Consider the following 15,703-nt stretch of genomic DNA (forward strand, 5'->3'; position numbering starts at 1 on the left):
TCTCCCTTGTGTCACCTAATTACCATTTCTTTTTTGCAGTGGGAACATTTAAGATCTTACTCTATTATCAACTTTCAAATATATACATAGTATTATTAACCATAATCACCACACTGTACATTAGGTCCCCAGAACATATTCATCTTATGAGTGGAAATTTGTACCCTTTGACCAACATATCCCCATTTCCCCCACCCACCACCTCCTAGTAACCATGGTTCTACTTTCTGGTTCTATGAGTTTAATTTTTTTTAGGTTCCACATATAAGTGAGATAATAAAGTATTTGTCTTTTTCTGTCTATTCCTGTAGAATTTCATGTTCTAATTAATCTAAACTTTGGGTGAAATAAGAATTCTGTGCATTTTAAAAAATGTAGCTGTCAATCTAAATTCAAGCGGGACATGAACAATGAATATGCCTACTTGGTTTCCTCCTTTTAGACAAAGCAGTCATTTGGACTGATCATCTTGCAGGGATCCCTTGTCCTACTCCTGAGTTTCTCCTCTCAGTCATGGCTCTTACCAAGTGCCTGTTGCCGGCAGTGCCTTTGGTCACCCAGGGAGTCTCATCACCTCTGCTGCAAGAGGAGATTAGACTGTTTTGGCAAATGGTTGTCAATGTGTCCGGGTATGAGTTGGATTCACTGAAAGGACTTGAACTTTTACATGATGGGTGCTAATTCCTGCTAATTGCCATCACCTCATAATTAAATCGGCAGAAATTTCACTCCAGGGGCAGGGCATATGAAAACCAGCAGGCTTAAAAGCAGCCTTCTAGGGGCGCCTGGGTGGCGCAGTCGGTTAAGCGTCCGACTTCAGCCAGGTCACGATCTCGCGGTCCGTGAGTTCGAGCCCCGCATCGGGCTCTGGGCTGATGGCTCGGAGCCTGGAGCCTGTTTCCGATTCTGTGTCTCCCTCTCTCTCTGCCCCTCCCCCGTTCATGCTCTGTCTCTCTCTGTCCCAAAAATAAATAAAAAACGTTGAAAAAAAATTAAAAAAATAAAATAAAATAAAATAAATAAAAGCAGCCTTCTAGAGAACTCTGAGATTGGGGAGTGCCAGATCAACAGGCTGTTTTAGGCCTCAGTTCTTGGAAGGATTCAGAGGATACAGAGTATCACGGAGGAGTGCTGTTAGAAGCAGGACACAAGACCTGTGTATGCATAAGGAACCACTGTTTGCAGTGACCTGTACTGGGTACAGGAATAACAATGGAATAACATTGGGCTGGGTAGTTCCCAATTAGTATAATGCAAAAAGCAAATGCAAGGTGGTATGCAGGCTAGAGGACATGATTTCAAGAATAATTAGCATCCAATCTACATCAGCAATTGGCAAACTATAGCATGTGGGTCAAAAGCAGTCCAGTTGCAACAGAGACCTACGGCCTACAAAATCTAAAATCTCCTTTACATGACTGATTACAAAAAAAAAAAAGGTAACCAGTCCCTGTTTCAGATCATAAAAGAGAAAGGTTGAAGAAGTAAACCTGAAAGGAAATCAGGACAAAACAGCAGTTAAGGAGACCCCAACCTATTTCTGAAGCTCAGAAATGGAAGAACTTAACAGAGGAGATAAGGGTGGTGGGGGGAAACTGTGCGCTCGGATTAAAATATACATGGATGAGGATATTTCTATAAAGGTGATTCTGAATCATCTAAAATTGAAGCTGGCAAATTACAGCCCAGCCATCAAACTTGGCCCACTACATGTTTTTTTTAATTGTAGTTTTATTGGAAGACAATAACACCCATTTGTTTATATATTTTCTATGGCTGTAGCATTAGTACAAAAACCTTTAATAACAAGCTAAGACATTTAACTCTTCATTTCTCCTCAAGCCCCCTCCTCTTCTGGTCTTTCCCAAAGGGTAAGCTCTGTGAACCAGCATCGAGGGCTCTTTCTCTCCCTTCTAGGTGTACCTAGTGTTGTTTACCTATTCTAGCTACATTTCCAGTATTATCATTTTTATTGCCAGCAATCTGCAAGAGCAAGTGAGAGAAACTTTATCTTCAAGCAATATTTTGGCCTCATTATTCCATGTGATATCCCAAATCATGGGTAACGTAGTAGGGTTGAAATTTTAAGATTTAATTTCTACCCAAATTTCTCCTAACATATTGATTAAGGGATTAATGCTATGTTGCAAGGATGTCTCCAGTGACATGCCAAGGACCCTGCTGTGTTCAACACTTTTATCAAATGACTTTGGTAAAATCCCGGAGGGCAAATGTGCCAATTTTTGGGTGATGCAAAAAAGTAAGAAGTACTTAGGTGAAGTTTTGGATACCAGAATTAGCATTCAAAAGGACCTCAGTGGAAGGGAACTCTGGGCCAAACTGAACAAGATGAAGAACTGGTTAGCAAATGGTAAAGCTGAGCCTTGAGGTTAAAAGAAAACCAGTTGTGCAGTCACAAGAAGTGATATAATTGTTTTGAGAGTAGTTTCTGTGGAAAAATCAAGGTTTAGGGGCCTTACTTCCTTGCTAAACATACTACTAAAAAAATAACTGGCCATCCTAGGATCACTTAGTATAAGAATGCTGCCACAGTTTGTAGTTTCTCCATGATGGACACTGGTCAATCCATGATTTCAGAAGGGTTTATGGTTCAAAGGACAACTCTTCAAGAGGACACTGGGAAAAAAAATCAGGAGTAGGTCTGGGTTTGTAATTGAAAGGTCTTAGAACAAACTATATCATCTGAATTGAGATAGAAGGACCATGGTTAACTTGGAGAATACATTCTGTGAGGTTGTTATCACTAATGAGTTTCTGCGGTAATCCTAAATCTTACACAGGAATTGAAGAATTTCATGGGACATGAATTAGACTTTCAGTGGTAACATTGAGAAAGTCCAGGACAAACCAGGATGATTGGTCACCCTACACTGAGCTTCGCTACACTTACCTCCTATCCAGCAAATAGTTATACTTGTTTTTGCTTTAGTCTTATTAGCACTTACTATTCCCTCTCCCATATTCTCTCTTCCCCTAAATTTTCACGTAGTTACTTTGTGTCATTTTGGTCCCCACTCAAACATCACTTTCCTCAAAAGCAAGTATCCATAATAACAATCTTGTTCCACTGCTCTTTCATATCATCCTCTTTTACTTTCATCTTAACAGTTATTACTACCTGAATTACTTTATTTGTTACTTGTTGTTTTCTGTCTCATCCCCACAGAATAGAAGTTAAATAAGAAGGGAAGTCTTGTCTCTTTTGTTCATTGCTACATCCTCAGCAAATAGAACAGAACTGACACACAGTAAGAAATCAATAAATATGTGTTGAATGGATAAATGAATGAATTATTCTGTATGACCACGAAGCCTCAATTGAATCCTCCCATGTACACACCAAAAAGCTCTGAGGAAAAAATGTCCACAAGATAAGTAAAATTCAGTTACCTAGTAAACTTTCAGAGTAGGCCACACAGATCAGTATGCTATAGGGATTGGGTCTAGTAGACTCCGGTTATAAGGCAAGAAAGTTGCTGTCAATTAGGCCTTATGAGATTGCTAGATAAGTATTGTCTACACCCAGAAGAGCTGCACCTGTGCCACTTGCATGCTCTGTGCTGTGTACTTAACATGAAAAAAGTCTGTTTTCATCTTAAATCTCTTGTGATTATCTGTCTCTGGTCAAACTATCATCAGAGACTTTAAGAAATTTGAAATTAAAAGATTCAGAAAAAATGTATCTATGTCCCCACAGCCAACTTCCCTTTTAGAAACATTGGCCATGGAATTTCTTTCTATTATGGACTCCTAAAGTATATGGTTATTTTCTCCCAAGATTCTGGTCCATTCCATCATAATTAAGTCCATAGCATCATTTCCCCTCAATGCTTCTTTAACCTTCTGAGAAATGAAATTGCCACTAAGGCAAATCCCAAATTTATCAGAGGCTCTGCTTTCAGAGGAATGAGACTTCTATCAGATGCCTGGACAGCTGAAGCCTTCCATTCCTACTGTAGCTTGCCTCTAATGCCAGTTCTGTAATCTTCATTAGGGAAGCATCAACCATGTCCTCTGTGAAATATTTTATGGATGGCACAGCAATTTCTCCCAATTTGTATGCTCCTGCAAATGTTCTCCATCTTATTCTCTTTCGTATTTTGTGGATTTCCATCCAGGTTTAATATGTTTTATTTTAATATTTGGGGGTGAGAAAGTCCCTAGAATAGAATCTTGAGGAATGAGTATCTCACATAGGCAGAACCTTACCATCAACCCTCTATGGAAGGATTGACCCACAAATGCCCAGTAAGAAGTGAACATCTGGCTGAAAGTCCCCTCTCCTGTCATCTTTCTACAGTTCTGTCAGTCAACACAATATTTTTTTTTGTACCAAGAAATTGACAAGTACAAATTCAGGGGAAAAAAGATATTCAGGGCCAGATGGCCCCAAACAGTATCATTAAATGCAATATAAAAAAAAATACCTGAATGGAAGAATCCATTTAGTCAAAGTGACATCAAAAGCTTTTATTTCAGCATTTTTCAAGACTTTCCTCTGTGCAAGGAAATGCCAGAGAAAACAGAGGCAACTCAGATATGGTCACTAAATCCAGGGGCTTACAAACTCCAAAATGTACACTCAGCCTTACTTCCATGATATGGGGTCTAAATTCTTCGAGTTAAAAAAAAAACTAAATAAAAATAAAACTTTACCTAACCTCTGTTATCCCACAATCATACTTGAAAGAGAACTGGATTGACCAACATAGCGTTATCATTTGCAGAACCCGGCAAATGCAAAAGTTATGCAATCATCCTACATTGTACATCTTGTTCTCCAAAATTCCTCAATATAAATTCTTCATAGCACTACCTGAACATTTAACTTGCTAGCAGAAAAGAAAATAAATTAATGATGAACTGCTCAGAGAGAATGAAGTTTCTCTTTGAGGAAGACTGGCTGTGGTTCCCCAACACCACTATATTCAGTGACCAAAATCACTGCTATATGGAATGGTCACTGAAATTCTCATAAACCAGATTAGGAGGAAAGTGACCATTATTTTAATGAGCTAAATATAGCAGAAACTTCTTCCTCCTTTGTCTTCTCTCTCTATTTGTATTAGACAAGGATACCTCCTAAATCCCAAAAGTGGAAACTATTCTTCAAGACTGAGGTCATGAATTTAAAACCACCACAAGATTATCCAAATTTCCAAGGTTCCTTCTTGCATTTGAATTGTGCCTTCTTTTAACGCTACTTAAATATTTTTGGTCTGTAAGTACACTATACATTTTTGGCAAACACCAATATTTTAAAAAAAATATCTAGATGTATTCAGAAAGGACATCTCCTCAATTTATTTTTCTGTGGCTTGGAACAAAGTAACAGAATTTTGGAAACTTTAAGAAGAAATTTCATTTTCATATTTGTGCAGGCAAAGAAAAATTGCATGTCATGAACTGGCATGAACTATATTATTATTATGTATGCTAGACAATGAATTTCTTTATTGTTTTTTGGACACCAACCTTTCATGGTAGCCTCATTACAAGACTTCTCTGTGTAAATAAAAGAAAAATACATTTAACAAGTAGAAATAAATGTGCATGATTCACCAGCACAGTTAACTCAAGATTTTCCAGCCTTATAACCACAACTGATAGGAAGATTTATTACCACAGCTGCTTGTATTAAACTTCTTTTCCTCGCAGTTGAAGGAATCAAATTTCTTCTTGGAGATTAGTCATTTGTGGGGGTGTTGCCAACTGCAAAATGCTTCTGTTATGAATGAGGTGCACTTCTCTGTTGCTGTCCTCCAGCCCTAAGTCAGTGAGTAATTTTCATCTTTTTATGTGTCTTTTCCCGCCTACCATCAGGAACAAATTTTAATGACTTACACAGTCAAACTTTCTTTAGTTGTTACTCAAACCTAAAACTTCAGATGGTATTGTTTCTAATAATGTGATAATATCGCAAGTAAAGGTGGGATGAAATGACATTTTGGCACATGTTTACAAGGATGAAATTCAAGCAGAAGGAAAGGTCTACATGGGATGTGAAACTGGGAATGGAGCTAACGTATCTTATGTAGCTAATAATTGTGCCTGGCACTGTGCTAGGTTCTCTATAGACATAATCTTATCTAATTCTTAGAACAATCCTGCAAGAGACCAGGTGATATTCCCACTAAATATATAAGGAAACTGACTTTCTCAAGATTGTGCAGCTTATTAGTGGCTGAACCACAATTTAGGCTTAGATTCCACTGACTCCCTCACTTTCTTTCTGTATTTTGACATTCTGCTTTTTGGGAATGAAGAATTACCCAATTATATGCAGCACTAATACAACAATACAGTATGGAGAGATTTGATTCTGTGTCTAAATAAGAAAATCCTACAGCCAAAATAGATTTCAATGGGTCATCTGTTTCACTCCCTACTGAAATCTCACAAAACTGACAAGGCTCTGTCTTTTCCTTCCTTCCTCCCTCCCTCCCTCTCTCAGTTCCTTTCTTTCTTTCTTGTTCGTTCGTTCTTTCTTTCTCTCTTTCTTTTCTTTCTTTCTTTCTTTCTTTCTTTCTTTCACACTTCTGGAAACATACATTCCAAAATTTGACTTATCTCTCTTCAAAATTTCCAGTAACGATTGTCTTCATAAAATCCTTTTATCTAATACAATCTTCCCATCACCCTTTAAGCTCTTGTTTGTATTATACGGAGATGGTAGTATCTGAACATAGTAAGCTTCTGTCATTGAAGATATATGTCAGAACAATTGAACAAAGAGTGATGCTTTAGTAAATCCACAAGTTGCTTCATTTATTTCATGTCATTTTGGCTGGTGTTGTTTTTCCATTGACTTGAGTGATTGCTTTAGCTACATATACACTTTCTAATTTACCATCCATATGTGGTTTTAATATGACATGTAAGAAGCAAAAAAAAAAAGAGTTGAAAAGCAAATAAGCATTTCAAGCATTCACAATTATATCATTGAGCTTAAAGTTAAAAATTATTTGTTAATCAGTGAGCCAACTTAAAGCTGTCTATAAATGTGCATTTTTGGTGGGGAGATGTAGATACTTGCCTCTTTTTTTTTGGTCAAGAATAAAGGCAGTCATCTAGCTATGACCCTTTATGAAAGAAATAATTCTGTTTAACTCAATGTTAATGACGGTCTTACTTGATCAAGTATAAGTACCTCTAATGGGGATCTAACACAGTCCAAACAACTTAACCTCACAAGGTTCCATAAGATAGGAAAACGAAGAGAACCTGTATTTTCATCATTGGATACTTGAGCAGCTGAGTCTAACTCAGTAAAACAAATGACACATAACAATTAATCTGAAGTCTAGAGCATGAACTCTAACAGGCTACTGAGATGCTATTCCTCTTATTTCCTAATATAGGTTACATTACATTTTAACTTTCCCAGTACTTGAGATGACTAAATGGGCAGTCTAAAGACAGACAATGCCTCTGAGGTGACTGAATTCATCCTCGTTAAATTTTTCCAATAACCTCAAACCCAGGCTCCCTTGTTGGGACTGCTGTTTTTCTACCTGGTCACGATGTTTGGGAATAACTTTATTGTTGTAGTGTGATGGGATTCTCAACTTCATATCCCCATGTATTTTTTTCCTCAGTAATTTATCCTTCCTTGATATCTGTTACTCCACCAGCTGGGAACCATATGTCTTGGCCCAATGCTTCAGGGACTTCCCCATTATTTTCTATACCAGCTGTTATGCCCAGATGACCACATCCCTCTTTCCAGGGATGACAGAATGTCTCTTCCATGCTGTCATGGTTTATGACAGGTTTGTTGCAATCTCCAATCCCCTGCATTACACCACCATTATGAATAATGAAGTTTGCGTACAGTTGGCCTTGGGAACCTGGGCAAGTGCATTCTTAGTAGCAGTCTTACCATTCATTGCAATTCCTGCTTGTTATTATGGACAGAATGCCATCAGCCATTTTACCTGTGAGATCCAGGCCCCGCTGAAGCTCATCTGCTCAGACACTCCTGTCAGTCTGATTCTGGGTCTGGTTATCAGTGCGTTCATATTGACCTTGCCTTTCACTATCATCCTTATTTCCTACTTCCACATTGTGGTTATCGTGCTGAGGATCCATTCTGTAGAGGCCAGCCTCAAATCTTTCTTCATCTGTGGACCTTATCTAACTGTGGTCAACATATTTAATGGTAGAGCCATCTACATGTACCTGAAACCTCAAAGAAATCTCAGGAAGAGGACAAATTCGTCACAATATTTTTTTTAAATTTGTTTTAACGTTTATTTATTTTTGAGACAGAGAGAGACAGAGCATGAACGGGGGAGGGTCAGAGAGAGGGAGACACAGAATCTGAAACAGGCTCCAGGCTCTGAGCTGTCAGCACAGAGCCCGATGCGGGGCTCCAACTCAGGGACCGCGACTTCTCAATATTTTATGGAGCAGTTAGTCCCATGTTAATTCCCCTCACTTACACCCTAAGAAACAAGGGTGTAAGAGGTACACTGAGGAAGTTAGCCAAAGGAAATGAAAAATCCTAATGGCTCTCTTTAAATCTCTTCAATGTGCAGGAAAAACAATGAGAACTCAGTCTGTAAAATTTCAATTTTTTTTTAAAACAAACAACAACAGGGGCAACTGGGTGGCTCAGTCGGTTGAGCGTCCAACTTCGGCTCGGGTCATGATCTCGCAGTTTGTGAATTCGAGCCCTGCGTCGGGCTCTGTGCTGACAGCTCAGAGCCTGGACCCTGCTCCGGATTCTGCCTCTCCTTCTCTCTCTGCCCCTCCCCCACTCGCATTGTGTGTGTGTCTCTCTCTCCCTCCCTCTCTCTTTCACTCAAACATAAATAAAGATCAAAAAAAATTTTTAAACAAACAACAATAAAAATCTTACTGAACATTCTACTAGGTCCCTACTAGACACACTCATTATCAAGTTTACCATAAATGGTAACATTTTGTCAAGTCACATTGTGACCTAAAGCCATGAATGTGCCCAAAATAGCTCAGAGAGAGAATAATAGTAAGAGATAGGTAAAGGTGGATGCTACAGCTGTAGTAGTCTATCAGGGACAGGTTCTTTTCTGAGGTATAAAGTGCCAGTTTTTTGTGACCAACCATCTTCGTACTTGCCACACAAGGATAAAATTCATATATAGCACACTGATTATACAACCATTGTATATTTTATAGGTGTCTACCCCAATTTGAACCTAATGGACAAATAATCCCTTAATTCCCACATTTAGGTGATAACTTCTCATAGCAAGAAGTATCTTTTGTATGTATAAAGCACTTTATCGCTTAAAAAGTGTTTTTAAATAAATTATTCTAATATTATACTTATAATTTCTTGTTTTAAAATAGTTTGCATGTTATACATATTAATAAATCTTTTCTCAATGAACATTGCTTCTACAAATATTAAATTTCTATAATATCAATTTCTTACAAAAACGTCTAAACTGAAATTGTTATTCTTTTGCCTTCTCCTATTTCTCTGCCTTCTCTTCCATGATGTGCCTTAGCGACCCTCTGGTCATTTCTACTCCCACTTCTCATACACATTCATGAGCTTTAGCATTTCTGTTCTACCCAAGCATCTTCAAGTCCAAGATTGTGATTATTTTTCTTTCTTCCCCATTTAATAAGATGCCATATGCACTTTCTATTATTGGCAATTAACATGTATTGTTCACTTTGTATCATGGTAATTTGTTGATTCTTTTTCTCATCTTAACTTTGACTCTGGAATTTTTCTGTCATAGGACATTGAGGAGGTGGTTATGTCTTGTTTCTAAAATTTTCATTCTTCCCACATTCTTTTCTTAGGTAGATGGTTATCTGGTCACATTATCTTCTACCCTTAGCCTTTCTCTTTACTTTCTGAAGGTTGATCATTGTGGTGTGTGTGTGTGTGTGTGTGTGTGTGTGTGTGTGTGTGTGTGTATAATTGATAACCTATACAAAAATTTTAGAATGGTTCCTAGCATATAGTAAGCATTCAATAAGTTGCTATTTTTTGAATAGCAAATTTTTTATAGGTTGCTAAGATATTATTGTGATTTTCTGAAAGTTTCCAAACACTCCTGTTTATTTTCCCAAGTCAATCTCCTTTATACATTCTCCACTCCAGAGTGTACGACGAGAAGCCTCAGAACCCCATTTGCTAGTTTTAGAAACACAGTTATATCATATTTCTCTTTGGCTCTTGCTTTTATGGCTTTACTTTTAATCTGTTTAACTCCTATTCCAGTTCCTCTGACCTATGCTTGATATATTTTAAGTAGAGACAGCCCCAAACTTAGGAATGAGTTATGTTCAAAAGTTAACTCATAAGTCATCAGCTTGGAACTCAGAGCACGTTTTCCCCACAGAGACAGAGTAGCTACATTCCAAAGGCAGCTCACCAACACCTATTTAGGTCACCATTCTATCACTAATAATACTAAAAGCCCTGGGAACATTTTTAAAGTGTGTTTATTGGAAGATAGGTTTTGAGTCCACATTTGGATTCTAAAAACACAGGCACTGTTAGATGGTATTATTACTTCAAAAAAAAAAAAGTCTTCCATGAGGATTAGTGCAACCACCCTCATGCCCTGATGAGTGTATGGGGAAATATCTACAAGATGTAAGAGTGGGGCTGAGGGAGCTTCTCTAGAGACTACAAAAGTAATAACTTTCTTCTATGTATGGGTCATGCACAATTCAGAGGGCTACTAGTCCTCCCTTCATTTCTCTTTATGTTATCACTGGTATTGGATGGCTTGCTAACACAATGCCTGGGGCTATTCATTTTACAAACATTTACTAAATGGCTACTGTATGTTAGGGCTACAAATCCAGGTAAGTTATTTGCTGCCTTTGAGAGATTCATAATGGAGTTGGAGAGTAAATAAGCACAGTGAAGTGCTGTCGATACTGTGATCCATATTTGTACAGGTTACAAAGTTGAGTTCTAAATAAACAATCAGGAAATATTTAATAGAGGAGATGACACCTTTAGTAGAGTCTTGAGAGAGATGTAGCTTGCCAGTTGGATAAGGGAGGACAATTATGGACGCAACATGAACAAGTACTGAGGTACAAAACCCAGCTTGGTGTACTTCCAGATACTGCCAACAATTTAATTCCCACAGCAGAAGGTGTGGGAAGTGTTTTGGCAATATATAAAACCCGCGAAGAAAGCAGTAGGCCAGATTATGGAGAGACTGCTATGCTATATTAAGGAGCTAGCACTTTATTTACTCTACAGGTCAACAAATTATGGCCCAAATGGCCAAATCCAGCTCTCGGTTTGCATAGCCCATGAGCTAAGATTGGTTTTTAAATTGTTAAGTGATATAAGAAAAACAACAACAACAGATAAGAAGCCTATTCAACAAAGACTGTGGGCAGCCTGCAAAGTCTAAAATATTTACTCTCTGTCCCTTTACAGAAAAAAGTTTGCTGAGCCCTGTTATAGGTGGTGGGAAACCATCAAAGATTTTTAAGCAGATCAGTAACATGTTCAGAATTGTGTTTTTAAAAGCTCACTTTTACAAAAAAAATGTATAAAATTGATTGAAGAGGTATAAGATTGGACATAGAGTCAACTAGGAGGCTGTTAATAATCTGCGACTTGATGCAGAAATGAACTAAGAATGTAGCAAAAAAGATTTGGAAGAAACTTAGGTCATTGGAGTACCCCTTCCTTTTTCATTTTTACATGCAATTTCATTTACATTCAGTATGCATTTTCTCAGAAGCAGGGTCTTTAGCACAGATATAATAAAGGGTTTCAGGGGTTGGGTGATCTCATCATGAACGTCATTCACTTCTTTTCTAACATTCAAAGAACACATAGAGATATGGAGAGGGTAGGGTCCAAAGTCACAGAGTTGTGTTTTATTCATATATGACAACCCCCTTCTCTGATCCAGAATAGCTTTGTATGGCATATAAAATTGTATTTTGTTCAAATAAAACATGTTTATTTAAATATAATAAATGTCCTCTGGCTCCTTGCATGATTTCTAAAGTTCACTCCTCACCTGTTACTCCTTTAGACATACTGTTGCTTTTCATGAATTATGAATAGTACTACTATGAGCCTCAAATTTTTTTCTATGAAATATTGTTATTCAACATAGTACTGGAAGTCCTACCCACAGCAATCATACATCAAAAAGAAATAAAAGGCATCGAAATCAGTAAAGAAGAAATAAAACTTTCACTATTTGCAGACGACGTGATACTCTATATAGAAAACCCAAAAGATTCCACCAAAAAACTGCTAGAACTAATGAAAAAATTCAGCAAAGTCACAGGATACAAAATCAATCTACAGAAATCTGTTGTATTTCTATACATCAATAATGAAGTAGCAGAAAGACAAATTATGAAAACAATCCCATTTATAACTGTAACAAAAATAATAAGACACCTAGGGATAAACCTAACCAAAGAGGTGAAAGATCTATACTCTGAGAACTATCAAACACTGATGTAAGAAAGTGAAGATGACACAAAGAAATGGAAAGACATGGATTGGAAGAACAAATATTGTTAAAATGTCTGTACTACCCAAAGCAATCTACACATTTAATATAATCCTTACCCAAATACCAACAACATCTTTCACAGAACTAGAACATATGGAGCTACAAAAGACCCCAAATAGCCAAAGCAATCTTGAAAAAGAAAAGCAAAGCTGGAGGCATCACAATTTGGAAATTCAAGTTATATTACAAAGCTTTAATGATCAAGATAGTATGGTACTGGCACAAAAACAGACACATAGGTCAACAGAACAGAATAGAAAATTCAGAAATAAACCCACAATTTATGGTCAATTAACCTTTGACAAAGCAGTAAAGAATATACAATAGGAAAAAGTCTGTTCAACAACTGGTGCTGGGAAAACTTGACAGCAACATGCAAAAGAATGAAACTGGATCACTTTGTTACACCATACACAAAAATAAATTCAAAATGGATTAAAGACCCAAATATGAGACCTGAAATCATAAAACTCCTAGAAGCGAGCATAGGCAGTAATTTCTCTGACATTGGCCGTGGCACCTTTTTTCTAGATAGGTCCACTAGGGCAAGGGAAACAAAAGCAAAAATAAACTATTGGGACAAAATAAAAAGTTTTTGCACAGCAAGGGAAACAATCAACAAAACTAAAAGGCAACCTATGGAATGGAAGAAGATATTTGCAAATGACATATCTGATAAGGGTTAGTATCCAAAATATATGAAGAACTTAAAAAACTCAACATCCAAAAAGCAAGTAAGCCAATTAAAAATGGGCATAAGACACAAACAGACATTGTTCCAAAGAAGACATACATGTGGCCCATCACTAATCATCAGAGAAATGCAAATTAAAACTACAATGAGATTGGGGCGCCTAGCTGGCTCAGTCGGTTAAGCGTCCGACTTCAGCTCAGGTCATGATCTCGCGGTTTGTGAGTTCGAGCACCATGTCGGGCTCTGTGCTGACAGCTTGGAGCCTGGAGCCTGCTTCGGATTCTGTCTGTCTGTCTGTCTCTCTGTCTCTGTCTCTGTCTCTGTCTCTCTCTCTCTCTCTCTCTCTCTGCCTCTCCCCTGCTCACACTCTGTCTGTCTCTCAATAATAAATAAATGTTTAAAAAAAGCTGGGAAAAAAACTACAATGAGATAGTACCTCACAACTGTCAGAATGGCTAAAATCAACAACACAGGAAAAAGCAGGTGTTGGTGAGGATGTGGAGAAAAAGGAACCCTCTTGCACTGCTGGTGGGAATGCAAACTGATGCAGCCACTGCGGAAAATAGCATGGATGTTCCTCAAAAAGTTAAAAATAGAACTACCCCATGATTCAGCAATTGAACTATTAGGTATTTACCCAAAGAACATATTAATTCAGAGGAATACATGCACCCATATGTTTATAGCAGCATTATTTACAATAGCAAAGATATATAATCAGCCCAAGTGTCCATTGATAGATGAATGGATAAAGAAGATGTGGTGTGTATATATACAACGGAAAATTATTTAGTCATAAAAAGAGTGAAATCTTGCCATTTGCAAGGACATGGACAGAGCTAGAAAGTATAATGCTAAGTGACATAAGTCAGTCAGAGAAAGACAAATACCATATGATTTCACTCATATGTGGAATTTAAGAAACCAAGCAAATGAGCAAAGCAAAAATAAAAGAGAGATAAAAAAACCAAGAAACACACTTAACTATAGAAAACAAACTGATGGTTACCAGAGGGGAGATAGGAGGGGATGAGTGAAATAGGTGATGGGGATTAAGGAATACACTTGTCCTGATGAGCACTGGGTGATTAAAATAAAAACTTTAAGAATATATATAGTTATTTTCCTGCAGGCCTTTTTCCCTCAGAGGAGGCCTGTAGGCAGCAGCCATGGCACCCAGCCCGAATGGCATGATGTTGAAGCCCCACTTCCATAAGGACTGGCAGTGGCATGGCCTCATGGTTCAACCAGCCAGCGGGGAAGATCTGCAGACTCAAGGTCAGGAAGCCAAAGCAAGGCCCAGAGCCTCCATGTCCAGACCCATCCAGCCCATCCCATGGTGCCCCCACAGTGAGGTATCACACCAAAGTGCAAGTTGGCAGGGGCTTCAGCATGGAAGGGCTATGGGTGGCTGGCCTACACAAGAAGGTGGCATGGACCATTGGAATCTCAGTGAGTCCAAGAAGGTGGAACATGTCCACAGAGTCCCTGCAGGCCAATGTGAAGTGGCTGAAGGAGTATGGCTCCAAGCTCATCCTCTTCCCCAGGAAGCCATCAGCCCCTAAGGAAGAACTCAAATTGGCTACCCAGTTGACAGGACCAGTCATGCCCATGTGGAATGTCTGTAAGAAGGAGAAAGCCAGAGTCATTAGAGAGGAGAACTTCAAGGCATTCGCTGGTCTTCACGTGGTCCATGCCCATGCCTGGCTCTTTGGCATCTGGGCAAAAAGAGCCAAGGAAGCTGCAGAACAGGATGTTGAGAAGAAAAAAATAAAGTATCACTGGCAACTTGTGATTATGTACATGTATATGTATGGTTAATATGTAATGTTATATGTATATGTGATATATAATGTCATATGTATATATAATGTCATATGTATATGTAAAGTCATATATGTGTGTGTGTGTGTGTGTATATAAAATGTCAGTGACTTCAAGTTTATAAGTTTTTCTTTGCTCAAATATCATTCACTCTCTTTGTTTCATCATATTGGTGATTTCCTTATTCTATATACTATAGAAACCCACAGATATAATCATTCTGTCATATATCGGTATATAAAATCAGTATGTTGTAAACCTTCAACATACACAAGGCTATATTTCAATTATATCTCAATACAGTGGCAGGGGGGAGAAACCTAAAAATAAGTGTTTGCTCAGCTCATGCAAAAAAGTCCTAGAATAATAATATCTAAATTTTGTTCAAGATATTTTCACAAATATCATCTCATTTGATCTTCACAACAATATGAAGTCACTTTACAGATGAGAAATTCAAGGATCTGGAAGCTCAAAGATTCTCCCAAGGTTGCACAGCTGGTAAGTGGTAGAAGTGGGACTAAAACCCATCTCTGACCCCAAAGCGTGTAGATTTTGCACTGCGCCACATCCATAACAGAAGCAGATACAGATTTTCTCAACATCTTTTTCATGATGCTCACTCACACTTGAGCTGTGAGGTCTGTGG

General features: G+C 38.0%; 1 protein-coding gene and 1 pseudogene across 1 annotated transcript; both read left to right on the top strand.

The window, feature by feature from the left end:
• The first annotated feature begins 513 nt into the window (after positions 1-513).
• On the top strand, positions 514-8,259 carry LOC125157066 (olfactory receptor 13H1-like). The gene is made up of 2 exons (XM_047843296.1): positions 514-629; positions 7,620-8,259. Exons 1-2 carry the CDS (start codon positions 514-516, stop codon positions 8,257-8,259), a joined length of 756 nt encoding a protein of 251 aa, XP_047699252.1.
• A 6,140-nt stretch (positions 8,260-14,399) lies between these two features.
• Positions 14,400-15,051, top strand: LOC125157067 (60S ribosomal protein L13-like; annotated as a pseudogene).
• Positions 15,052-15,703: the final 652 nt, after the last annotated feature.

Source organism: Prionailurus viverrinus, chromosome X (genome assembly GCF_022837055.1).
Source record: "Prionailurus viverrinus isolate Anna chromosome X, UM_Priviv_1.0, whole genome shotgun sequence".
In the NCBI taxonomy this organism is placed as follows: Eukaryota; Metazoa; Chordata; class Mammalia; order Carnivora; family Felidae; genus Prionailurus; species Prionailurus viverrinus.

What these genes read in the sequence shown, in the direction of transcription:
- LOC125157066 (XM_047843296.1), top strand. Translation starts at nt 514, where the DNA reads ATGGCTCTTACCAAGTGCCTGTTGCCGGCAGTGCCTTTGGTCACCCAG. An exon ending in ATGGTTGTCAATGTGTCCGG is followed by an intron (nt 630 to 7,619) that starts GTATGAGTTGGA and finishes TTTTTTCCTCAG; the next exon opens with TAATTTATCCTTCCTTGATA.